Genomic DNA, 26,291 nt, shown 5'->3' on the forward strand with positions numbered 1-26,291 from the left:
AATGGGGCAGGTGGGTTGCTGGAGAGGGGGCGGGGAGCTAGCCATGGGCACAGAGGGGTGGGTAGGGGGTGCAATGGGGCAGGTGGGTTGCTGGAGAGGGGGCGGGGAGCTAGCCATGGGCACGGAGGGGTGGGTAGGGGGTGCAATGGAGCAGGTGGGTTGCTGGAGAGGGGGCGGGGAGCTAGCCATGGGCACGGAGGGGTGGGTAGGGGGTGCAATGGGGCAGGTGGGTTGCTGGAGAGGGGGCGGGGAGCTAGCCATGGGCACGGAGGGGTGGGTAGGGGGTGCAATGGAGCAGGTGGGTTGCTGGAGAGGGGGCGGGGAGCTAGCCATGGGCACGGAGGGGTGGGTAGGGGGTGCAATGGAGCAGGTGGGTTGCTGGAGAGGGGGCGGGGAGCTAGCCATGGGCATGGAGGGCAGCCGTGGGGCTGGACAAAGGGGCGGCAGCTGCGTAGCCCGCGGCCCCGCCCGACGCCCGCCCGTCCCGCCCGCAGACCGCACCGGACTGCTGCGCGTGGAGAAGATTGAAAAGTGCCAGGAAACCTACCTGCTCGCGTTCGAACACTACATCAACTACCGCAAACACAACATTCCCCACTTCTGGCCCAAGCTGCTGATGAAGGTGACCGACCTGCGCATGATCGGCGCCTGCCACGCCAGCCGCTTCCTGCACATGAAGGTGGAATGCCCCACCGAGTTGTTCCCACCCCTCTTCCTCGAGGTCTTTGAGGATCAGGAAGTCTAGGGCAGGGGAGGAGGAGAGGGGCAAGGGGGCGGAGCCAGGACTTGGGCAAGAGCCCCGCCCTCCAGCCCCTCCCGGACACATTTTACTTGGTTCTTTTTTGTTTTGGTTTGTTTTTCTAAATATCGCGCGTGGGTGTCACCCGGCAGCGCCCACCCCCCACAGAGGGGCAGGGCCATGGGGGCAGGGCTGCTGCTGAGGTGGGGTGGGGACCGGCGAAACTTTTCAAAAAAACCACACACAACATGAGCTGGGGTGGGGGGGGGAGTTGGATCTGGAGCAGCAGGGCAGGACCTGGATCTCCTTGGGGGTTGGAGACGTAGGCCTGATTTCCACCCGACGGCAGGAAAAATCCCACACACGTAGAATTCTCCGTCCCGTCACCTCCCTGGCACTGGGCTCAGCTGGCACCATGCGGCGCCCCCCAAATAAACCTCTCTCGTTCCACGGACTTTTATGAATTTTGTTTGTTTGCACAGGTCAGTCCCAGACGTCAGAGCGTTTGTTTCTTTTATTATTTTCTTAGATGATTTAGTTTGGGGTTTGGGGTTTTTTTTAAGCATTTATTCCCTCCCTGAGAGGCTAAAATATGAACTAACTGCACTTTGAGAAGAGAAAAGCTATTAAATTATTAGCGGGGACAACCCGGGCGCAGGGAGAAGGGGGGGGCCACAGAGCCAAGTGTGAACGAAAAATGCACTTTTTTAGGAAAAGAGGGAACTCCAGTGGGAAGGCGCTGGTTAGATTCCTGGGTTGCCTCGATTGCCCATCAAATGTCAGGGCGCAAAGCCAGGGTGCCAGCTGAACCCCCCCCCCCCCCTCCCGTGCCGGTCGGACTGTCGGAGAATATCCGCTCCCTGCTGTGCTGGAGAATCAGGGCTCTGAGGCTGGACTGTCAGGTCCCTTGCCCCTGCCCCGCCTCTCCCCCCGCAAGAACCTGCCACTGTGGCCCATCTACCTCTTAGGTCAGGTCCATCCTGACACCCGAACTCCCCCCGCATCCCCACCCCCAGCGCACCCGCCTCTCCCTCAGTGCAAGCGCAAGACACTGTCCTGACGCAGAGGCAGCCGTGGGGGGGGAGGCTCCACCCCACGGCGGTTGGGGGCTGTGCTCGGATTGGGGGGGGGCAGTAAGAATTGGCCGAAAACATTTGCTCTAAACCGTCTCGTGGGACAATTCGGTTTTCCAGGCGCCACTTCTGGCGCAGCATCTGCTCCCTGTGGCAAATGGCGATGCCTTGTTGACAGAACGAACGCCCCTCGACCCAGAGAGCTGGCTTCAAAGATGGAGCCGCCGTGCCCACCTGGGAGCTGTGGTTTGGGGAGCTCGAGTTGCCATTCATCTCTAGGGGCTGGACTCTGGTCGGACTCTGTCTCCCATGATGCACTATGGCCAGAGTCTCCCACGCTGCTCCCCCCACCACACACGCAGAGAAGGGGCAAATGCCCCAAGAGAAGTCACTGGGGCTTCGTGGGGGAGGGCGAAACCAGCCCCTAGGGGGGGATGGGGCGGCATCCAAGCGACAGCTCCCCTCGGGCAGCACGGTGCTGTTCCCAACGGAAATCTTTCCGTTGTCGATATTTTGCCAAAAAGCTGCTTTTGTGGGGATGCCCCGTTTTCTGAGCAGCTCTGGGGGGGCGCCTCTGCCCCTTGCCCAGATCCCTGCCCCTTCAGTGGCCCGTCCCAGGGCAAGGGACATCTGCATCTTGTAACGTGCCCCCGGAGAACCCTTGCCCGGCCGGGGAGGACTGTGCGCTGCTCCCCATGGGGGCCATGCTTGGAATGGCCAGTCCCCGCTCGCTGCACTGCCGCTGGCTAGCACGCGCTACGCTGTCCTGCAGCTCTGCTGTCCCGCGGCCTCGTTCTCCTGGCCCCCTCAAAGCCTTGATTCTCCATAGGCAAGGGGGCGAGGGGGAGGGCGGGGGGAGCCCTGGAAAATGGCACTTACCAGGCACAAGAGTCTGAGCAGAAGCGCTTGCCCTTTCCAGGGAGACAGGGACAGGCCAAGCCGGGGTGGCTCCGTTTTGAATCTCTCCCTTTCCACTTGGCCTCGCGCGCCCTCTCCCCCCGGTTCCTCCAGCAGCCCCATGGTCACCGGGCTGGGCTGCGCACGCTTCCTGCTCCCTCCCCCGTGGGACTGCTGTGCCCGGGGTTCCCCCCCCCCCCGTCATAGGGGAGATCTCTCACCCCGTGCGGCGGGCGCGTCTGGACCCAGGTCTGCCCTGGAGGCCACCCACATCACGGCGGTGGCCGGGCGCCCATGTTTAACCCCACCGTGGCCACTGCGGCTCCTCCAGCGCGGGCGAGTTCCCGGCATCGCCATGCAGGGACTAGCCCCCAGGCGACAGAATAACCCATCGCCTGCCCCCCGCAGCACCACAGCAGCCATGTGGGGGCGCCCGCACGACCCACCCTGAAAGCCGAACTGAGCCTCAAAGCGAGCAGGAGAAGCAGCACTTACTGAGCTTCCCCGGCTGCAAAGGCGAGTGGGGGAGATACGCGTGGAGGGATTCAAACCGCCGGGGGCAGATCAGAGGCCTGGCAGGCGGGGGCCTTTCTGGACTTCTGCGTGTCACTCCTTGTGCAGTGAAGCTGCACTCACTCACCCCTGCCTGTGGGGGCACTTACTGGTCATCAGCAACGCTTTGGCACCCCCCCTCGTTTTCCCAGCCGTGTGTCCGTCTGCGCGCACCCCCTCCCCCCCCGGCCCATGATTCGCGCCTTGTATTTATAGCTATCCACCCATGTCAGTAGCCAGCGGAGGGAGTTAGTGTTTAAGCTTTTTCTTACCCAGTTTAGGGCGTGAATTTTCTTTTTCTTACCTCAGTCGAGAAGGGGGGGCGGGGGAGGGCGTGGGGGCTGCCTCATGGCGTGGGGGATGGGCTTATTCTGAATGTACCGTTTAAGGTTCAGGTCCAGGCAAGGAGAGCCAGCGCAGGGTTAAACGTCGCTCCGATTTAAGCTAATATATATATATATATATATATATATAATTATATATATAAATTTTTTTAATTAAAAAAAAATCTTTTTACGGGTTATTTTAAAAAAAACACACACACAAACCTTTGCTGGTTGGTCGGTTGGTTGGGGAGGGTGGCACGTGGCCGATTTAACCCTTCATGTGCTGAACAGAAGCCGAGCCGGACTTGGGTGGGAGTCGCGTGGGGAGCTCCGCGTGGGCCAAGGAGAGGTCCCACTAGCATTGTGACAAGGGTGCCGGGGCTAGTGGCAGCCATGGAAGGAGTTGGTTCTGTGGGAGGGGGGGAAGAGAGGGTTTTGGGGTCCCCTTCGGCATTAGCCGCCCCTCTTGCAGTATTCCCAGAGCGCTTGGGAGAGATGGAGACTCAAGGGCCCGGCACCTGCGAAGGACCCTGGGTTTTCAGTCCATTTCAGCACCCAACACGCACCCAGTGTCACGGGCTCTATGGAAAAGCTGGGCCCAGATGTGGGTCCCGTTCGGCAACGTGGCCCCTGCCGTACAGCATAGGAGTAGGTCTCCCCATCAGATACTCTGGCTTTTTATAATTGATCCCGCCCTCCCTGGCTTGAGCGACAGACTCTTGGCCCGTTCCTCAGCCGCCGCGGCCCTCCCGCTTTTTGCAAAGCCCCAGCTACCCGAGTCCAGGGGAAGTTTCGGCTTTCATTTTTTTAAAAAAAGCAGCTTTTTCTGTGGGCGGTTGTGGAGAAATGCTAGGAACCAGGAATCAAGGGCAGGTTGGAGGACAAGGGGAAGGGCCCCACATTGGATCAGCTAATACACCAGCTCCTGTGGGAAATGCTTGGGGCTGGCACTTGTCTCTGAGCCTGCAAGTCTCTTCCATGCCCGGCTGCGCTCCGGCCCTGCACCGAGCGGCGGGAGCCATGCTGGGGGCCAGCTGGTCTGGAGGAAGGGAGCGAAACATGGGTCAAATTGGGGCTGATCTTGATTTTTGCAAAAGGCTGCTTCTGATCCAGAACCCAGGGACCGGGGGGGGGGGGGTTGGTTCTGGCACCTCCCGTAAAAGGAGGAGAAGCTGAGCCTCCTGCAAACTGTCCTGCCCCTCCCAGGCTTCCCTCCATGCCCCCTGACAGCTGCAGGCAGCGAGCCCGGCTCGGTCCCTGCCCTGGCTGCAGAACGCGAGGGGGGGCTGGGTTAGGGCGTCTGAGCGGGTGCAGCCGGGCAGCTCAGATAGACTCTGTTCCCGCACCCCACTGTCACCTTGCACGTGCCCCCCCCCATCACACACACACTAGCCGGCTGCGGCCCCGGGCCCCTTCCCCTGCTGTGCTCTGCAGCCGCTCGCAGTGACAACAGGGCTGGTGCTTTGGGGGGGGGGCAGGGTCTTTATCTCCTTGCACTATTGGTGCAAAATGTCTTAAGCTCCTAAGGAATAACTGTGAAGTCGCTGCGTTCAGAAACCCTACTGCCCTGCTGGCCTCTGCTCTGCTCTGCTCTGCTCAGCAACCTGGCTAGGAAATTGGAATGGGGGGCGGGTCAAGACTCTTCAGCCTCCCCTGTATCCTCCCTCCCCCCATCCTCCTTGGTAGTTTTGGTCCCAGGCAGGGAGGGGAGCTGGGAGTGTGTGGCTGTGCCCAGCTGGCTGGGGGCATGGCCATCCGGGCAGCATGCCTGTGGCATTCAGAGCCCAAGCCCTAATGCACGGAGCTGGGGGCCCGGCTGCCCAGGGATGGCTGTGGAGGAAGGCTCTACATTTGGCCTTTCCCTGGGGTGAGACCCCGGCAGCCAGCCCCGTGTGCCCCCTCTAGCCTTGCACAGGACTGGGGCTCCCGGCCCCCCTGAGCAAAGCAGGCTGCATGGTTCTGGCCCAGTTCTGCAGCCTGACCTTGGTGGAGGTGGTGCCGGAGGCCTTGGTGGCGGGGGATGGGAGGAGATGTCACCCCCCTGGCTCAGGAAATGGGCCACTGAGGGTGGGGGGGGGGGGCAGCAGACAGGGCTCCAACAGGGTGCTGCTTAAGATGATGGAAGAGCTGGCCTGGGCCCTGCTGCAGCTCCCCCCCCGGTGCGTGTGCACATGTGTTTGCACGTTTGCTCCTTGCTTTGTGCGCACGTGTCGGTGAGTCTGCGTGTGTGCGGCACGAGCCTGCCAGGGTCAGGATCCGTGTGTCTAAGTGCACGGATTATTCTAGGAGGGGTGGGTGAGATTCTGTGGCCTGCACTGAGCAGGGGGTCAGACTAGATGATCATAATGGTCCCTTCTGACCTTAAAGTCTATGAGTCTATGAGACTGATCACCTGACATGCTCCCAGCCCAGCTCCGTTTCCTCTCCTCTCCCCCCAGCGTTCCCGAGGGCCCCTTCTACCCCTCTGCCAGCCCCCCGCCGGCCGTGCCTGCTGTGCCGGGGCCAGCCAGAGGGGGCGCGGCTGGGCTAGCTTAAGCTAGGCAGCGGTGGAACCCTCTGACCTCCTGCCCTACAGGGCCTGCCCCACGGCTGTGGGGTGTCCGAGCATCAGAGCCAGCCGAGGCGGTGCCGGCTGCCAGGCCTAGCACGGCGCACAGGAACCAGTCCTCCCAGAGCGGGTGGGCGAGGGCTGTGGGTGTGCCAGGTGTGCAGCCACGCCCCCCCGTGCGAGCTGTCGTGTGTGAGCGTGTTACACCAGCATGTCTGCTCCCGCTGGGGCACGGGCAGGCCCTTTGCAGGACACATCAGTGGCTTTGCAGCTCCCCCGTGTTATGGGGGGGACAGGCATCTCCTGCCCTAGAGGAAGGGGGGCTTCTTAGCACCAGCAGTGGGGGGGAGCTGATGGCCCCCCACTGACAGCGGGGGCAAGGGAGGCTCCCCGGGGCTCCAGAGGAAGCTCAGTGACCATCTCCCAGGGCCGTCGGAGGGGGAAGCCTGCTCCAAGGCTCCCCCAGTTATGTAGGCAGTGCCCTGTCCCCATGCACAGCCCCCCCGGGATCTGTGCACCAGCCAGCCTATGGCTCCCAATGGCCAGGGAGAGGGTTTGCGTGGGGGGGGGGGCACGCCAGCAACCACCCCCCAGTCCCACCCCTCTGCCCGCCCTTACACAGGGCCAGGGAGTGTGCAGGAGGCTTCAGACAAATCCTTTCCGCAGGCCAAGCCCCTGGACATGGTGTGACCCCCCCCCCCAATTCCTGGGGAGGGGGCTGGTGGCGCTCAGTGTGCAAATGGGCCGTGGGAGGGGGCCAGGTGGCGATGGAGCTGGGGGAGGGGTCTCAGTTTATGTAAGCCCCCTCCCCATCCGTTGAGTGCTGCCACTTCACTCCAAGGGGGGGGCAGAGTGAATGGCAGCTGTCTGCGCGCACCCCCCCCAATGGGGCCTCAGCCTCCCATTACACCCCAGCTAGGTGGGGGGGCCATGCTGCCCCCTGCTGGCTGGGCCCGGTCTGGCTGCTCCCCGTGGGGCGGCTCCGTGTTATAGCTGTTGGTCTCCCCGTCACAGTTGCACATCCAGTGTCGCTATCTCCCCCCCCACCTCTGTTTCCCAGGGGGGCCCCGCCCCAGCCCAGCTCACACATTGGGCAGGTTGTGGCATGACACCCCTGCCCCCCCAGCTCCCTGCGTGGGGGAGGTGAACCCCACAGGGTGCCCTGTGTCTGCCAGAAACAATCCGTCCCCCGTCCCCCCCGTGTTCCCACATCCCCCTTCTCAGTATTTGAGCACCAACCACCTCTCTCCTAGTTCCTGGAACTGGTCCCCCCCAGGGTAGCACTGCTGCAGGGTGGGTAGCTTCAAACTCGACCCATCTCTAGAGACCGTGAGCTCATTGGCTGGGTTTTTTTCGTGGGGGGTGTCCAGTCATCGGGGGCTCTTCCCCCCCACCCTCTGTACTATGCATTGCGGCTCCTGCCCTGCGGCTCAGGAGGCTGCAGAAGGAGTTGTTGAATGTATGTCGGTGTTTGGGTCTCCGTGCATTGAGGGGGGATGGAGGTTTGGGGGGGGCACAGGATGGTGAGACCACCCCCGCTTCCCCCTCCCACGTGCCCCCCTCCATGCCAAACCAGGGAGGGGGCTGGGTGGCAGAGAGCTGCTGATGTACATGACAATCACAGTGTCTGTGACGTGCGATTTTAAACCCTTTGTGTTTTTGGTCAGGATTTTAAAGAAAGATATTTTTATGGTAATTGTCGCTGGTCTATTTTACTATATATTTATGTAATAAATATATGATGAAAAACAACCAACCCCACCCCACAGCCCCACTGGCATCTGGCCTCTGATTTCAAAGGGGGGGAAACGCTTCAGGGGACTGCAAAACTGGAGGGGAGAGCTGGAGGGGTGTTGCCCCCCTCCCAGAGGGGGTACCTGAGCCACAGTGGGGCGTGGCCTGGTGCTAAGGAGGCAGCAGTAGCACCACCCTCCCTCCAGCTTGCCCTAGGGGGCAGAAGTGACACAGAAGAAGTGGCTTGTGCAGCTAGGGTGGGGGGCAGGTGGGGGCATCTACACCTTTAATCAACACTCCACTCCGGGCCCCCCCCAGCCATGGCAGCTCTGCAGGAAGCGGGATTGACACACAGACGCCTGAGGGCCTGGCCTGACCCCTCCCTCCGTGTGTCCACCCCCCTCCTCCGCCTCTTCCCCCCACCCCCAGAGATCAGCCACTTGCAGCTGAACCCAGAGCCTTCCCCACACATAGCATGAGCTGGGTCCTGGGCTACCAGCGGGGGGGGGGGGGGGGGGGGGGGAGGGAAATAGGTAGGATAATCTCCCCCCAGCCCCTCGCTGCCATTCAGTTTGCCCCATGCTCGAGGAGAGGGGGATGGGGGTTCAGGCGTCCCGCAGCTGCCAGCCACGTGCCCCAGGCTGGGGTTCAAGGCATGGAAGTGCCCGGCAGGGAAGAGGCCAGTGATGAGGCTGGAGTCCCTCCCTACTTGCTGGCAGGAACAAGGGCCCCCGGGCCCAGACCCCGCAAGCGCCGTGCTGCACCGCGAGTTTGGGGACTCCTGGCCCTGGAGCCTCCCCCACACGAGCTGCCCTCTCCCCATCGAGCAGAACCAAGTCACCCGCTGCCCCGCCCGCTCCGGGGACCCTCCCCGCCCAAGCGGAGAGCAGGGGCCGGCTGGCCCAGGAAGGGACGGACCAGGCCAAGCGTTGGTTTCAATATATTATTTCCCGTGTGGCTCAGACAGAGCTGGGCTCCAGCCCTCCACGGGGGGCAGCAGCGAGAAAGAACACGACTCCAATATACACAGATTACTATTTACAGAGGCCGGCCGCCCCGGGGGAGCTCTGTCCCGGCTGAATGGCCAGCAGCAAGAGAGTCTGGTGCGGGGCTGGGCCCCGGGGCAGGACGGCCGGGGTGGGGGGCCCCGGGGGAGCTCTGTCCCGGCTGAATGGCCAGCAGCAAGAGAGTCTGGTGCGGGGCTGGGCCCCGGGGCAGGACGGCCGGGGTGGGGGGCCCCGGGGGAGCTCTGTCCCGGCTGAATGGCCAGCAGCAAGAGAGTCTGGTGCGGAGCTGGGCCCCGGGGCAGGACGGCCGGGGTGGGGGGCCCTGGGGGAGCTCTGTCCCAGCTGAATGGCCAGCAGCAAGAGAGTCTGGTGCGGGGCTGGGCCCCGGGGCAGCACGGCCGGGGTGGGGGGCCCCGGGGGAGCTCTGTCCCGGCTGAACGGCCAGCAGCAAGAGAGTCTGGTGCGGGGCTGGGCCCCGGGGCAGGACGGCCGGGGTGGGGGGCCCCAGGGGAGCTCTGTCCCGGCTGAATGGCCAGCAGCAAGAGAGTCTGGTGCGGGGCTGGGCCCCGGGGCAGGACGGCCGGGGCGGGGGGCCCTACTGGGCGTCGATGCGGAAGGACAGCAGTTTCTCGGAATGCATGTTGTTCAGGGTGCGCAGGTCGGGCAGTTTGAGCAGCAGCTTGGTGAAGCGCGAGGTTTCCGTGGGGTGGTTCTTGAGGATCAGCGCGCGCAGGGCACGGATCAGGGTCTCCTGCAGCTGCTCCACCGAAGCCGTGTTCTCCATGCCAGAGCGGTCTGTCCAGCGGGGGAAACACACCATGAGGCGGGGGAAGAACAGTGGCCTGCAGCCCAGCCTCCCCTGCCGCACCAGATCCCTGCGCCGGATCCCAACCTCCCCAACCGCACCGGATCCCCGCACCGGATCCCAGCCTCCCCTGCCGCACCAGATCCCAGCCTCCCCTGCCGCACCAGATCCCTGCACCGGATCCCAGCCTCCTCTGCCGCACCAGATCCCAGCCTCCCCTGCCGCACCAGATCCCTGCGCCGGATCCCAGCCTCCCCTGCCGCACCAGATCCCTGCGCCGGATCCCAGCCTCCCCTGCCGCACCAGATCCCAGCCTCCCCTGCCGCACCAGATCCCAGCCTCCCCTGCCGCACCAGATCCCAGCCTCCCCTGCCGCACCAGATCCCTGCGCCGGATCCCAACCTCCCCTACCGCACCGGATCCCCGCACCGGATCCCAGCCTCCCCTGCCGCACCAGATCCCCGCACTGGATCCCAACCACCCCTGCCGCACCAGATCCCCGCACTGGATCCCAGCCTCCCCTGCCGCACCAGATCCCCGCACCGGATCCCAGCCTCCCCTGCCGCACCAGATCCCCGCACTGGATCCCAGCCTCCCCTGCCGCACCAGATCCCTGCACCGGATCCCAGCCTCCCCTGCAGCTCTAGTTCTAGCCTAGGACTGCAGCCTCCTGGCTCTATGCGACTCTCGGCTTCCACCTCCCCCCCCCAGCAGGCGGCTGGCCCTTGGGCGAGCGGGGGCCGGCGACCCACCTGCCGAGACCAGCACGACAGCGGTGAAGAGCCCCAGCTCCTCCTCCGTGAGCTCCAGGGAGCTGAGCTTCTCGCTGAACTCGAACATGGAGCTGAGCAGGTCGCCCATGCCCATCCCCCACAGCTCCTCCAGGCTGTAGGTCGTGCGGCTCATGAACATCACCGTCTGCTCCTTCACGTTGAACAGGGAGGCGAACCGCACCATCAGCACCTGGCGTGGGGAGAGCAGGGCGGTGACGGCCTGGCCCCTGCCCAGCCAGCCTCCCGGGGGGCCTGGCACACACCAGTCCCTGGCTCTGCTGCTGGGCCTGAGGGGTTGCCATGGACACAGGAACCAACACCCCCCCCCCGCCCCTTAATAGGAGATTGGGGGGGGGGGGGGGGGAGACGAGGCGCAGCTCTCGGCCAGTACCTAAAACGCTGTGGGGGGCGCCTCATGGACTTGTTTGAAAGAGGCTCCCCCAGTGACCCCTGCAGCCCAGCCCGTGGGGGTGGGGGGCTGGCAGCTCCGGGGGGCCCCTCTCGCCAGCAGGACACGCCCAAGGCCCCAGTCCTACCTCGAAGGTGCCGGCTTTGAGCAGGGCCACTTGGTCGTGCTGCGACAGGTCCTTGAAGCCGGGGATGTGTTTGGCGAACTCCACCACCTCCCGGACGGCGGGCGTGAAGCTCAGCGAGAAGTCCTCCCAGATCTCCTGCCCGGTGCGGCCGCTCCTGCCGTGCGGGTGCGCGTTCATGGGGCACGCCTGCGGGAGAAGCACGTCAGACACAGAGCGGGAGGGCTGGGCCCCCAGCCCCCTTCCCCGGCCCGGGGCCACTGCCCCCAAGACCCCAGCACCCCCAGTCTGCACCAGGCCCCAGCGCCTGGGACCCAGCAAGAGCCCTGCTAAGCGCCTGTCCCTCTTCCACACAGAGAGAAAGAGCCACGACTCGGGGGCCTCGACGCCGGCATCCCCCGCACCCCGGGCTCGGCGACAGGCCTGGCTCCGATCGCCGGCCTCCAGGACAAGACGATTACTGGCGACCAGAGGCTAAAAATACCCCAAGAGCCGCGGGGGGGGACACGTCCGGCTGGAAAGCCCCAGGCGGGGTTCTGACACTCACCAACAGGATGTCCTTAGTGCCCCTTTGCCATGGGCAGCCGTGGCCAGCCGGGCTCTCGGCCTCCTGGTAGCCAGTGGGGCAGAGCCGGTGGCTGTTCAGGTTGTTCTGGTGGCAGGCGCTGGGGGGCCAGGCGGGGAAGCGGGACGCGTCGAGGTGGGGCAGGTTGTTGTTGTCGTGGCGGCAGAGGCTGTTGCTGTGGTAGCTGTTGGCGCGGCGGCGACTCTCCCAGTTGTCGCAGGGCGGCGGCGGCCCCGTGCCCAGCTTGTCGTGGGCGTAGACGAAGATCTCCTTGTGCGCCCGGGTCACCTGCGAGATGACGTCCTCCATGGCCTCCGTGGGGCTGGGCGAGCGGGGGGGCGTGAGCTGCTGGGGGAACTGGGAGAAGCAGGGGGGTGGCGGCGGCGGGGAGGCGGGCAGCTGGGGCTGATGACACGGCAGCGGGTTGGCAGGCTGGGGGTGCCCCAGCGGGGCGCCCTCCGGCGGGCACTGCCCGCTCAGCTGGTTGTTGGCCATGTTCATGGCGCTCTGCATCTCCGCCAGCATTCGCTGCTTCTCCCGCTTGGGGATGCGCCCGAAGCGCACGGCTGCAAAGACAGGGGGGTGGAAATTAGCCTCCGGGGGCGAAGGGGGGCAAAGCAGAGTCAGACCAAGAGCCCAGACCCCTCCCACCCGGGCAAGAGCCCCCCACAGCTATGCTGAGCAACCCTTGGGCCAACAAATGCGTCCCATGGCAGCAGGCGGGGGGCAGGGCAGGCTGATCTCCCCACGCTCAGACACCCCCAGCCTTGCGGCAGCATCTCGGGTCATGGACCCAGGAGCTCCCAACCCACATGGTGTCCGTGGGGCAAAGCTGGGGAATCACAACGACCTGCAGGCTGAGCGCGGGGGCCCTCTGCGTGGGGGTTTCACAGAGGTGCAGCGCAGGGCACAGCGGGGCCCTGACCCCGCGGAGAAAGGGGTGCGGAGGGCGTGTTATTTGCACAGCGCACGGAAGCCAGACACGGCTCTGCAGGCTATTCTGGGAGGGGGAGGGGACTCACCGTCTCGGGACATGCCGACCGAGAGACATTTCTTGAAGCGGCACTGCTGGCACCGGTTCCGGTTGATCCGAATGACGGAGCAGTTCTCATTTTTCAGGCACTTTTTGTACTGGATGTTTTGCTGGATGCTGCGCCGGAAGAAACCCTGAGAGAGGAGGAGAGACGGGGTGAGGCAGGCGAGCGCAAAACAGCGGGAGATAGAAAATGCTGTGGGATGCAAAACCGCGAACCTGCGAGGAATCTGTCCTGCCCCACTTCGCACGCAGCCCCATAGGTTGGCCACACGCCTCTACCCAGCGTTCCCTGTATGCAGAGCGCTTGGGCAGGAGGAAGTCAAACACCGCCCAGCTGATTAGCAGAGCCCCCACAGCCGGCTGCTTGCGTTTCTATGGGTGGTGCACATCTGCACATGCCTCAGAGCACGTAAAATTTATTCCACGCACAGGCAGAAAAATGTAGCGGAATATTGTTCACCGCCCGGGTTTGTATTTGAGAAACTGCCCAGCAGAAATGACAAAGCGCAAGCAAAGATAATCCAGACAATTGTTTCCTTCGACGGATGCCACCTTCAACACGAGGCTTAGTATAACTAAACCACATGGTACCCTGTCACAAGGGCATCAGTAAGTCATCGAATTCCAGCCCCCACCCCCTGAAACGGGCATTCGGGGCTGAGCAGAGACCGTTTCGGGTCAGTCGCTGCTGTCGGTGAGTTACGCAGACACCAACAAGATCAAGAAGAGGGCAATAAGCCCCCACGGTTCGGGGAGAAAGCATCCAACAGGGCTGGTGTTCTGGGCTCTGCCATATGGGGAGAGACAGGGAAGAAGCAGAAGCCAAGTCTGAAGGGAGGCGACAGAGGTTCGAGGCCAGAAAGAACCGGAGTCGCCAGCGATCGAGGTGAACGGTCCGTGGCTGGACATTTTCACAAGTGGCTAGCGACTCTGGGAGCCCGGCGGGGAGGCCCGATGGTCGGAAGGCAGGCGCTCAGCGCCCCGCAAGCTCTGTTGGGCCAGGGACTGGTTTTGTTCCGTGCGCTGTCCCGATACACCCAACAGCCAGCCATGCTAATGAGGAAATTCCAGGCCCCCCATCATGAGCCACTTGAGAACACTTAGGCCTTGTGTGGGGAGGCACGACGGTGCCCCCCAGGCCCGAGTCCCATGGCTGGCTGGAGGGGCAGACAGGGGGTAATAGATTAATGCCGTGCCAGGACACCGGCCCCCCTGCCTCCCCACATCACACTGCTCGGGCTGTCCCAGCAGGGCCCCCCCGCAGCTCCTGGCTCTGCAGGAGCCCCCTGTTGCCACAGCCCCCCTGCCCTGCCCCACCCCCTTACCTTGCAGCCCTCGCAGGCATGGACCCCATAGTGGAAGCCCGAGGCGACATCTCCACACACTTTGCAAAGCAGAACCATCCCGTTCAGCTCTGGGAGGGGAAAGAGACAGGCAGGTGAGAGGCTGCAGCACCCAGGCCTGGCCAGCCAGCACGGCTCCTTCCTGCCGGGCGGGCAGCTCTGCCCGCCGATGCTCAGACAGGGCCCTCTGGTAGGCGTGGCATCCCCAGCAGGCACGTGGCCAGCCATGCTGGGGAGGACGGGGGGCCAAGCGAGCACCGGTCGCTCAGGGCAAGGGCAGGCGGCTAAACCGCCGTGGATGCCAGCCCCGGAGAGAAGGCATCGCCGCTACCCCAGTACCCACCCCCGGCTCCAGTACTCACTGGTGATATTGCTGGTGGTCTTGCTGGGAGAGACCCGCCGCCCATCATCCATGGCGACCTGCAGGCCCCCGGGGGAGGTCCCGGAGCAGCTGTACGAGGAGGAGGAGGAGGAGGAGGAGGAAGGGGAGCCATCCTCCCGCGGGCCCTGCAGGCCGGTGCCGTAGGGCCGCGAGTCCTGGGTCAGGGAGCCGGTGGGCGAGGGCGGGAGGTAGCAGGCGAAGGCAGGGGGGCCGGACTGGAAGCTGCCGTTGGAGCTGTCGCTGCACAAGGAGACGGGGCTCGTGCGGCTGGGAGAGGAGCCACTGGAGCCCACGTAGCTGATCACGCCGCCTGAGGAGAGAGGGGGGGGCTGAGACCCAGGCAACGCCGCCCCTCGAGGCGAGTGCTGGGGGGGCTACGGAACCCCAGACGAGACGGCTCGGGGCGGGGAGGGGGAGGAATGGCGCATGGGGCCTGTTCCCTCTAGGGGGCATCGGCTCCCACCCGACCCCAGGCCAGGGACTGGCTGGCTCGAGGGGGGGGGCAGGTGAGGGCACATGGGGCCTTTCCCCTCTAGAGGGCGCCAGCTGTGAGCCAGGGGGAAGGGGGGTTTGGGCAGTACCCCACTCCTGCCTTCCCCTTGCGGGACTATGGGGGGGTTGCACCCTTCGCACCACCCCCCAAGTATGGGCCTGCCCCCACAGGTTGAAAATCAGACATGGAGGGGCCAAGGGGATGGCAGAGAGAGCCGACAAAGTCCCATTGGCCTCACCCTCCTGCGCCAGCCCCAGGAAGTTCAGGGCCAGTTCTGCCTCCCAGGAGGGTGTGGGGGGGTCTGGCATCCCTTAGCCCCACGGCAGACCAAGTGGCAGGGCTGCTCGGGGCACTCACTCCCTGCGGGGCTCTCCCTGGCGGAGACTCTGTCAACCCTCCCACCCCAGTGATACACCCTGGATCCCTCCCCGGGGAGACGTCTCAACCTCGCCGTCCCTGTGCTGCCGCATCCCCCCCCACCCCACCCCCCAAGGCTCAGCCTGCCAGGTCCGTTCGCTGCATTTCCCCCCCACACACACGCTCCCCTCTCTGCACTGCAGAGGCTGCAGCTACTGCTGAGCCGGCACAGGTGGGGAAAAGCAGCACTGCAGGCACGGGAAGGACAAGCAGGGCAGCAGCGCGGGTGGGGGGAGCAGACGGGAGAGTGGAAGTACACTCCCCCCTCCCCAGGCCGCGGGCAGAAGCGTGTGGGGCGACGCGCTCCCTAAGTCTGTCTGTAACGTGCGAGAAAAACAGCTCTCCAGGTACGGGCCGGGCGGGCGAGCCAGGGTCTGTGCACAGGAGGGGGTACGTGGGGCGTGCACACACGCAGCGTCTGTGTCCATCTGTCCATGCCCCCCACACGTGTCCCCGTCGTGTCTGCAAGCACAGCGGCTGATGTGCAATTACACACCTCGCTCCTGGCTTGCTACTCGCCTTCCCTCCTCCCCCCCTTTCTCTCCCCTTCCAGCTTTGCGTGTACGAAGGCTGAAATGCTCCAGCTGCGGCTGACTACAGCCAGCCAGCAGGATTGGGGGGAGAGCGGGGGGAAGGGAAGGCTACTGGGGGAACCGGAGAAAACCGAAGCCATTCAAGAGGGAAACAAGAGCAATAAGCAGCCAGGACTCGGTGCCCTGCGCCTGCCAAGCCGTAAATACCGTGGAGACCCGGAAGCCTCCTGCAAAACCACGTCTCCCGTGGTTGCAAGACGAAGGACAAACAAACGGGGAAGGTCGTGTGCGGATTCTGCGCCAGGCCTTGTCCCTGGGAGGCACTCGTCCCCCAGCCGGCCTGATGCCCCTCCCCCCCGCCCAACAACGGCCACTCCCGACCCAGGAACGCGGCCAGAGCACGAGACTGGACCAGCGAACTCTTCTCTCCTCCGCCCGGGGAAGGCGCCTGAGCCACCCACGCACGCGGCCTGCAGGAGAGACGCTACCGCCAGGGGTTAAGTCACTACACACTCACTAGGGAAACGATTACGGAGCTGCTGGACATGAGTCCGGGCCGGATCTGCCCCCCTGCGGGCAGCAGTAGGTCAGAAAGCCAAGTTCCACCAATCGGTTCCAGCCCACGATCCAGCCCAGCACAAGGGAGAAAAGCAAACTCCTGCCAAGCCCTGGGAAGATAATGCAGCCAGCCCCACTTGCTACAACCAAAGCGGGGACAAAACTGTGCCCTCAGCCGAACCCTGTTCCCTGCAGCACCCAGACACACACTCTGCACTAAGGTTCCCCCTAATTTTTCCATCCATGCGGGGAATAAATTTTGTTATGGGCACTTAGGCATTTGCAGATGTGCACCCCCAATGCTGCTACCCCGCTAATCAGCTGGAGGGCACCTGACACTCAGCTTACAGGGAACACTGCTCTGCCCCTTGCTGCTTCTCCCGGTTAGAGGCACGGCTCTGAGCCCCACCTCAGTGTGTGAGAAGGAAAAATGGGATCAAGGAGGAGGCCAAGTCTGTAGCCAGGATTGCTCCAAGGAGAACAGAGCGATCCATAGAGAACAGGGGAGGAAAATCAGTGCAGCTTCCCCTCCATGCACTGAGCTTCCCCAGCATGGGCTGGTGCTAAAAGGAGGGAAGTTACAAATCACTTGGCTATTTTTAAATGAGGAGTAGCTGGGAAGGCTTTGAACGCAGTAAGGGAGCAGGACAGGGAGGGGAATCCCAGCAGAGCGGGAGGGGGCCGTGTGTACCAGGGCGATGCCTGCTCCCGCCAGCCGCCAATCCCGCCCCTAGCTCCAGTCACTCTCAAGCTGCAGCGTCAGCTTTGCTGCATTTGTTTCCTTATCTTTAAATAGCCCTGATTGGGAAACAGGGCTCTGGAAGTAGGTCACAAAACCCAAACTGCTTCCCTCACCCCACCCCAAAGCCTGCTCTCTCCCCAGGCTGCTCCAACCTCCGGACAGGCACTGGGGACCACACTGGTGCAGTCCAAGGGGGCATGTGGGAGGCACACGGGGTTGGGGGGGTGAATGGGGAGCACAGAAATCTCCCAGCCCGCCCTGGCCGCAGGACTGCGGAGGGGATGAGTCAGGAGCACCTCGACACGTGGCCAGCGCTATCCCCACACGGGCTCCGCCAGGGCCATGTGTCCCTCCCCCCGCAGGGCGCCTCTGGCGCACACACCTGCAGCAGGACTTAGCCTGCCAGCTGGGTGACGTTGGGCTCGGAGAGCCCCCTATTCCCACGCTTATGGTGCAGCCGCTTTGTACTGCAGCTATTAGTCATCCCTGTTCTGTGGGGTGAAACTTGCTCCCAGGACCAGTCTGGGGGCAGCACGGGGAGCCCAGCCATAGGGCAGAGAGTAAGGAGGGTGTGGGGCTCAGGAGGATAAACTAGGGCTCTGAAGACCCATGTATCCGTTGTCCTAGACTCATGCGTGACCTTGGGCAGGTCCTTTACCTGCTCTGTGCTGTACCAATCCCCATGCTGGAGAAACTAGCCCTGACCTGCCCCCCACCCCCACAAATACATCCAAGAGCATGAGGCAACCAGAGGCTGCAGTGATGGGGGACACAGAACCTTCACTGATAGCTAGAGGGATGTGGGGGACAGACGAGCCACAGACCCCATGGGGCACCAGCACCCATGAGATGGGACAGGTGCAGCAGATCATGGCCTGGGGGTGGGATAGAATGGGGGGCTGACCTTGTCCTGGGGATTGGCTGGGTCAGACCAAAGGTCCATCTAGCCAGTGCCCCTTCCTCTGGCAGCGGCCAATGCCAGGAGCTCCAGAGTGAACGAACAACACAGGCAGCCAGCAAGGGATCCATCCCCATCGTCCAGTCCCGCGGCTTGGGACCCCCGGAGCGTGGGGTTGTGTCCCTGACCAGCCCGGCTAATCGCCATGGACGGGCCTGGGCACCCAGAACTTCTCTAGCTCTTTTCTCAGCCCTGTTGTACTTTTGGCCTTCACCAAATCCCCAGGGCTGGCTGGGGGGCCCCCCGGGGGAGGGGTGGGCTGATCCTGAGACAGCAGGGGCTAGGCTGGGGTCCTGCCGGGGGGGCACTCAGCCTGGGGCAGGGGCTGGGCCAGGGGGATCTTGCTGTGGGGCAGAGGTTGGGGGACAGGGTTAGGTGGGGGGGACTCAGCCTGGGGCAGGGCCAGGGGGATCTTGCTGGGGGGCAGAGGTTAGGTGGGGGGCTCGGCCTAGGGGGACAGGGAATGGATGCGGCCCCGCTGGGGGGGGGGGTCCCAGCTCAGCCCCCCCCCCCCGGGGTCCCGATCCCGGGCCCGGACTCCGACTCTCCCAGACTCTAGCGGCCTCACGTCCCTGCTCCACGTGTCCCGGCCGCACGTGGCTACTCCGCCCCCGGGCCCTGCCCATCACGCTTTGCCCCGCCCCCGCCGCGCCATTGGCCGCCGCTCGTTGCCTCGGCGATGGCGTCCCCGCCCCGCGCGGCTGCTTTTTACTTTTAACAGAACTGGGGGAAGGGGGACGCGGCGCCAGGCTTCCGGGTGTGACGTCACGGGCACTCACGGGGCGGGGTTTGCGGGGGAGGCGACCAATGGGAGGGGGCAGGGCGGGGCGGGGAAGAGAGGAAAACAAAGTCCGCACGTGGCAGCTCCAGGGCGGGGGACACGTGAGTTGGGGGAGCTCCGGGGGGAGGGGCCGGGGGCAGCAGGGGTGACAAACGGCGGAGGGGGCTGCAGCCCTGGGAGGGGGGGGTGACAAGCCGGGGTCGGGGGGGGCTGCAGCCCTGGGAGGGGGGGGTGACAAGCCGGGGTCGGGGGGGGGGCTGCAGCCCTGGGAGGGGGGGGTGACAAGCCGGGGTCGGGGGGGGGCTGCAGCCCTGGGAGGGGGGGGTGACAAGCCGGGGTCGGGGGGGCTGCAGCCCGGGGGGAGGCCAAAGAGGGGCCGAGATGACATCCCAGGGAGAAGGGGGAAGCAATTTGCACACACCCCCCACTGGGGTCAAGGAACTAGGGAGGAAGCTGAGGCTGAAGCCAGCAGTGACCACCTGCCTTCAATCCAGCTAGTGCCCCCCGGGCACTGGGAGGGGGTGTCTCCCCTAACACCAGAGTAGGAAGCTGGAGCTGCTCCCTGCTCGGGGTAACTCTTGGCCCAGAAGGGGGGTCGCTGCTGTGCTATCCACGCCCGGGGTCCCACATCACCCTGGGGAGCGAACCCCCCACCCCGCTCCCGACACGCCCTTCCCCCACGTCCACATCCAATTAAACAGCGTCAGTAGCTTGGGCCCCCGGACCCTACACCGCCCCTCACCCAGCTGGGGCCGCCCCCGCCCCTCCAATCCGCCGGAGACGTCAGACCGAGCCCTTCCCAAGAGCAGCGTGGGACCCCCACAGCTGGGTGCAGGGGAGGGCTCCCGGCGCACCCAACTCCCCCGCTTCCGGGGGACCCTCGACCCCTTCGGAGAGGGAAGGGGAGCGGACCCCCCCCCCCCAACGCAGCGCACGGGCGAGGGGCTCAGATCAGCAGCCAAGCAAGGCGCAGAGAAGCGGGGTTCCCAGGAGCTGTGCAGGCAGCAGGAGCCGGGGTGGGGGTGCTCGCGCTGCAGGGGGGGATCCCCCCAGAGGGGTCAGGCTGGGGCGGGGAAGGAACCCGGCTGGAAGGCAAAGTACCTGTGTTATTGTTGGAGTCCAGAGCTGCCATCCTTCAGCGGGGCGCGGGCATCCGAGCCTGGCTCGAGCCGGCTGCTCCCTCTGGCTCGCAAACTCCTTCCCCGGAGCTGGGCTTTGCTGGGGGGCCGCTGCTTGCAAGGGGGGGGCCGGGGACACAGACAAGACCGGAGCCCTGCGCGCAGCTGCCTCTCCCTGCTCTGCAATGTTTTACTCTGCCAGGGCTCTCCTGCTCCTGCCTCTTTGCCTGGGACCCGCCGCGGCTGCGCAGTCGCCCGCACGCGGCTCCGGAGCCTCCACCATGTGATTCCCTGGGAGAGCCTCGTGCCCCAGTGACACACTTTCGGCGAGCGGCAGGCGCGTGAAGCCAGCTGCCAGGGCGCATGCCCAGCCCGGTGGCTGACGGGACTTGTAGTTCCCTGGGCTCTGCCCTCAATTCCCCCGTCTGTGTGGCTGCAGCATGTGAATTCCTGGGCCGTGACTCTGCCCGGGAGAGATTAAAAGCGGCTCCGGCTCCCAGACCCTGGGAAAACGTGAGGGCTGAACGTGATGCGCAGACCTGCGCTTGCAAAACGCCGGCGGGCTGCAAAACTGCGCTGGCAAAGGGGGGGGAGGGTGAGAAAGCAAAATCAGCTAGTGCCTTTGCAGTGGGGAGGTTTCCCAGGAAAGCGTTTGCATCGCCTCCTGCCCAGCCCACCTGTGCACAGAGCTCCCTGGCAAGGAAAACGACTCAGGGAAATTGGGGGGCACCCCCCCACACTCACACACTGCTGCTGTACTAAATGCACAATTAAAAGCAAAAGCAGATCTAGCCTCAACTTGAAATAGACCCTCCCCGCCCGGTGAAATGCAAAAGAAAAGGAGACAGATTCCCCATGACAACAAAGGGCTCCCCCCCTCCTCCAGCGTTGCATTCTCCCCCACGGCTGTCTGCTACTGCCCGCTGCGTTAGGTGTGCCGTGCCCTGTACCAACGCCAGGCTAGCGCTGCGGCAGTGCATATGTAGGTCAGGTAGCGTGAACAGAGATTCCTTGGGTTCTGTGGCACATTTCGACAGGACTGTCCTTGGGAAATAAGAGCCAGCACCTGAAGAACAAGTTGCTCATTGTCTAGCTGATGAAAGGGACCTGCTTGGCTAATAACCACTGAGACGGTCCTTACAGGGTCAGGAACCAGCCATGCTCTGATTTGCTCCTTCTGTGGAGTCCTGAGTCACCGGGCGCTGGTCTCCCTGAGTGTTATTGCCTCGCCACCCACACCCGCCCTCAGGCCTTTCCCCAGCCACAGCTCTCCCACTCTTGGACCAGGCAAGAGGGCCCTCGCAAGCCACCCAGGTGGGTCACGGTTCTCTTTGGGAATCTGTGCCCAGTGACTGCCTGTCCCAGCCGTGGTCCATTAAACAACCCCCCCCCCCCACCTTTCGAGAGATGGATCTTTTAGCCTTCTGTTCTTGGGCTGTGATCCTTGGGGCCCAAACCAGTCCTGCTCCTCCCTCCAGCATCGTCCCTTAACCATCTCCCGAACCTGCCGCCAGGTGGTTTCTCTTGTCCCATTCTTTCTCCTGCCTGCCTGTTTCCCCAGGTAGCCTGTTGCGACACTCCAGAGCAGACACAGTAACCCCCCCAATAACTAGGTCACGATGCAGCATTCATCACGTCTTGCGGAGCAGTTCCAAATCTGCCAAGCGAGAGTGGGATCTTTCGCATGGACTTCCAGCCCACCGCATCATGTGCAGCCGGCAACATGTGTCACCAGCCAACATGGAGACAAATTACCCCGTGAAAAGTGACTCCACCAGCAAAGATCCTTCCTTCAAACTGCTCATTACTGGAAGGGCGGGGACTTCAAGGAACTCTTCCTAAACTCAGTGTCACCTGTGCTCGCCCTGGGACGTGGCCAAGGGCGTGGACAGGAGACACATTTCCCAGGCCAGTGAATGAATGTGTCTCTTGGGCATGGCCAGCCTGTCGTGCCAACCTTGGGACTCCCTCCAGGAGTTAGCTGTGTCTGCTCTCCCTTCAAGCTGTAGGTTGCATCACCCTGAGGAAGCACTTAGACTTGGAGCAATGTATGGGCTGAAAGCTAAAGGCGCCCTACTCTGGCATCCTTAGGGGCGGGCAGCCCCCCCCCCCATGCAAACACTTAGCTCTTGTTCTGAAACCCACCCCTGCCCCTCTAAGTCCGAGATCCCAAAGCAACCCCATGCCAGTAACACTGATCCGCAAATGCTGCTATTTTCCATTAAGACATTTAAAAGAAAAGGTACATTTGACGCCGATTTTTTGGACTGTCTGGGGGTGGGGGCCTGCCTTTTTAAGGAAAACCTGGACATTTTTGAAAGGAACAAAACTTCCAAGGCCAAAAAAAAATGTATTTTTTTAATGCCTGGGTTTGGCAGGAAACATTTTGAATGGTTGTAACCAGTTTGTAAAATATTGCTAGGTCCCCTGTCAGTTCCATCCCCTGCTCTGTCTTACGCTGAGATGGTTTGAGGGCGGGCTGGGGTCTATGGAACCCCGAAAGCAGCGTCCCAGAACCCCCCAAGAGAGGACAGCCGAGGGCCCTGGCAGCTTGCCCTGGTCTGCAACCCCACCTTCACTCGGCCGTTGAGAATAGCTCGCAGGGCTAGCCCAGCATTTCTCCTCCAGTCCCTGTCCTGGGCTTGCCTGTGTCTGGCACCAACGCAGCAGGTTCCTCCCCATCGCAGATGGAAATCCTAAACCCTGACCCACTTCCCGTGTTATTGCTTATTTCATTATGACTCACAGACACATGGCCACACTGCAGCTCGAGCAATGTGAGGCGGCTGGGAGGAAGGGCTATGAAATTTCTGAGGCCGTGTGTCTCTCCCCGCTCGCCCACTGCCTGCTTTCCTTACCCAGCGGGGCTCTGCGCGGGCAGGAAAACAGCCCTGCCTGCCTGCCTGCCTGATTGCCATCAGCTCCGGGGGGCGGGAGGGGAGCAGGAGCTGGCCCTGACAGGTGCAGGCAAAGGGGTGAAAAGGTCGTGGGCTCATCTAGGCCAGGATCTAATCCTTCCCGTGGGCGGTGGGTGAATCTAAGCCTGGGGGAGGCAAGCGCGAGGCCCCGCCTCTGCCACCCAAGGCCCCGCCCCTGATGCCTGAGGCCCCGCCCCTGCCTCCCAGGGTCCTGTGGGAGCCACGCACCCCCATGCATGCACATACACACACACACTGTAGGGCAGCTACCCCTCCACCAGCAGGCCAGCCTTCCCGCCCCAGCCCAGGATTGGTGGGGGGTGGAGATGAGCAGGTGGTGCACCCTGGCAGGAGCACAGCGGAGAAAGAGGGTGGGTGGCGCAGAGCTCCAGCTTTCCTTGAGGGGGGAGCAGGCAGCATGCAGCCACGGGGGAAAACAGGGGGTAGGATGGCTGGTGCACGGCCTACGCCTTCCCCAGAGCATGAGGAGGGCTGTCCCCCGGGCCTCAGCCTGCCCAGTCCCAGGAGGACTGGTGGCAAAGCCCAGACAGCCCTGTGAGACGGGAGAGCGGTGCCGAAGGGGGGCAGAGGCCGGGGGTGGAGTGTGGGTGGGGCCGGGCGGGCAGTTTGGGAACTTTCCCCTGCCTCTAATACTCCCCCCCCCCCGGCTTCCTCCTTCAGACTGGGCTTACTGGGGCGACCCTCGGCTCCAGTCTGCCTCCAGCAAGGAGGGCTGAGAAGTGACAAGGTGCATCGGCCCTGCTGGGTGCAACACCCCCAACCTGGCCAGACTGGCCCCGCGGGATGGTCTGGCCAGAGCTCGCATGGCCCAGCTGCACTTCCTGCTCCCAGTCCCGGGATGCGGGCGCATGGGATTCCCTGCCTGCCGGGGAGCTCCCTTCCCCTCAGCACCCCCGTTCCAGTCCTGAGCTCGTCACTTTCCGCACACAAAACCCGGCCGCCCCTCTCACTTGGCAGCAGAATTCCGGAGCCAGGGACCAACCCTGCAGCCCTCATGCCTCCAACTTGCCCCTTGGCCCCACGGGCGGATCTGGGGAGCGTTTGCACCCCAGGGGCTTAACAAAAACTGCAAACCCGGTTGCTTCACCTCCAGGGACGCGGCGCAGCTGAGCGGTGTGCGTGCTCAACCCCTGAGCTCTGCCTCGCTTGAGGCAAGTCGGCTTGTTAAGGGGCCACCTTCCTTCCCTTCCCAGGGATGGATCTGGCCCCAAGTAGCCTTGCTGGGAACAGCCAGAATCTTTGATTCCAGCTGCCCACCCTGGGGTTCTCACGGCTTCCCGTGAAACAGCCGTGGCTGGCCCCTGCTGGAGACAGGCCGCTGTCCCGGGCACTGGAGTCCGATCTAGTCTGGCAGCCCCTGCGTTCTGGGTCTTCAGCTGACGTCAATTGGTGGAGAGCACACGGCCAGGAACTGGCTGCAGGATTCGGAAGCTGATGGGTATGGGAGGCGTTATTGGCTTTTCCTGCCTGCCATTAACATCTGCATTTCCACCTCCAAAGCTATGAGACACATCCAGCCCACTTAATTAGCCTCATTCACACAGGTCCTACAATTGACAGGCACTTCTGCTGCTGTTATATAGCTCTCTTGGTTTCTGTTGCTTCCACTCCAATTCACCTGATGAAGTGGGTTTTGGCCACAGAAGCGCATGATCCTATCTGGTTTGGTTAGTCTCTGAAGCTACGTCGACACTGGGAAATGATTTCGAAATAAGTTCTTTTGAAATAATAACTCCCGAAATAACTATTCTGAAATAAGCGTATTCCCCTAGGAAAGCAGGAGTTGTTATTTCGAAATAAGAGGCTTGGTTGTGTGGACGCGCCGCTTGTTATTTCGAAATAACACCCTCGCGTAGACCACAGGACCACTCCTTGGTTTTATGCTGAGCCTGTTCATCCTCCCCGCTCTCCAGGCGAGTGCATGCAGGACTGCCACAAAACCAGAGCTGTGCTCTCGTGCGCCGCCCGCCGGTTCTGCAGGAAATGTCGGGGTGACTAGAAGGTTGCTCCCAGGTGGGGGTTGAGCAACACGCTTCTTAGAGGCAGAGAGATCTGCTTAGCAGACTTGGCCCTTTAAACCGGACTCCAGCAGTGGATGGGTGCTTCCCACCCCCCCGAACCCTGAGACGGCGCAAACGCATTCTGCTCCCGTGCACGGTGTCACGGAGCAATGAGGGGCTGCGTCCCGCCGGCGCCTTTCACCCGCGGCTCAGCAGGCACCTGGCGGTGGCAAGTTGGCTCTTCGGGGCAGGGCCGGGCTTTGTGTTTGTACAGCGCCTGACGCGCTGGGTTCTCGCTCCACCTCCAGCTTCTAAACCAGCCTTCTCTCTGCCCTGGTGTGAGCCCCAGGATCTCCAGGCACAATCCCGGGGGGTGAGGCAGGCAGAATCGCAGATCCATCTCGCCTATCTCCCTGGGGTGAGAGGAACACTGGCCCCAGCCATGCAGAGAGTCTAAAGCAGCAGGAGAGCCCCGTGGATCCGGGGCCAGCCCCTGTGCTGGGGCAGTGCTGGGAACGCGGCGTCCGGCTCCCTCCTGCTCTCCATCCTCACTGCCCCTGTCGCCGTGGAGACAGATTCCCGCATCCGTGTAAGAGGCTCTCAGGGGTGCAGAGCGCAACGAGCTGGGAGGGCCTGATCCTCCCCCGGGCCCGACTGAACACAAATCACTTTCCTGATTGCACCAGGCACCCTAGGGAGCTGGCGCGTTTCCCGGACGCGGGGTGACGGCGGGTGGCTGCGGGGTGACGCCTGAAGGGACACGCAGGGCACATGCTACAGCCTGCTCCCGACCATCCCCCCCGGGACAAGCCGGGGGCAAATGAGTCCGTGTGGCCCAGGTCAGTGCACCGAGCTTGCTGGCCAGGGGCCAGGCCTGCAGGTTTGCGGACACAGCTCTGCTGGACTTGTCCCTTCTCACTCCACCCCTCGCAGGCAAAGACGACTCGGCTCAGACCCCCAGCTGCCCTCCGGAGGGGAGCGCGTCAGAGCCGGGCTGCCTGCTGGGACTCACCCCACTGCGGCCGGGCAGGGACCCCAAAGGGCTTTTGCATTTGGGACAGGAGGGGAGTAGCTGGGCAGCAAGTCACCCCTGGGACCGAGGGAACAGGTCTCTGTGGCTGGCTGCCGTGGCTTGGGACTTGGCACCCGGCACGTGCCCAGCTCACACCTGCCTGCGTAAGGGTTTATTTTTACCTCCAGGCAAGCCCTGCCAGCTTCTTTATCTTGTGAAAGCTTTTCCAGGAAGGAGCTTTGTGTATGAGACTGCAGCTACCAAAGCCAACAGAGGCTACTGCCTCGCAAGCGTCCCTGCCAAAGCCCGTCCCGGGCGTATCCCCGTGGACGTCGAGAGGTTGTGGGAGCGCTTCCCAAATCTGCACGGGGGATTTGAGCTGGAGCGAGCAGTCCCATGGCTGGCTCCGAGGAGTAAGGGCGCCTGC

At 63.4% G+C, this 26,291-nt stretch overlaps 2 protein-coding genes across 3 annotated transcripts in view; one reads left to right on the plus strand and one right to left on the minus strand.

The window, feature by feature from the left end:
* Positions 1–7,903, plus strand: part of THRA (thyroid hormone receptor alpha) — a 49,533-nt gene extending 41,630 nt beyond the window's left edge. For both annotated transcript variants that reach the window (XM_075911471.2, XM_075911472.2), the window contains exon 10: positions 495–7,903. In XM_075911471.2, the coding sequence (XP_075767586.1) occupies positions 495–745 (251 nt within the window). In that variant the 3' untranslated portion in view covers positions 746–7,903. The remainder of the gene's footprint in view (positions 1–494) is intronic.
* Positions 7,904–8,798: 895 nt separating this feature from the next.
* Positions 8,799–20,239, minus strand: NR1D1 (nuclear receptor subfamily 1 group D member 1). The gene is made up of 8 exons (XM_075911469.2): positions 19,897–20,239; positions 14,294–14,623; positions 13,914–14,002; positions 12,575–12,719; positions 11,535–12,118; positions 10,991–11,176; positions 10,434–10,644; positions 8,799–9,671 (listed from the first exon to the last, which is right to left on the minus strand). Exons 1-8 carry the CDS (start codon positions 19,925–19,927, stop codon positions 9,472–9,474), a joined length of 1,776 nt encoding a protein of 591 aa, XP_075767584.2. The 5' UTR covers positions 19,928–20,239; the 3' UTR covers positions 8,799–9,471.
* Between the last annotated feature and the right edge of the window lie 6,052 nt (positions 20,240–26,291).

This window comes from Pelodiscus sinensis, chromosome 29 (assembly GCF_052426305.1).
Source record: "Pelodiscus sinensis isolate ZL-2025 chromosome 29, ASM5242630v1, whole genome shotgun sequence".
Taxonomy (NCBI): Eukaryota; Metazoa; Chordata; order Testudines; family Trionychidae; genus Pelodiscus; species Pelodiscus sinensis.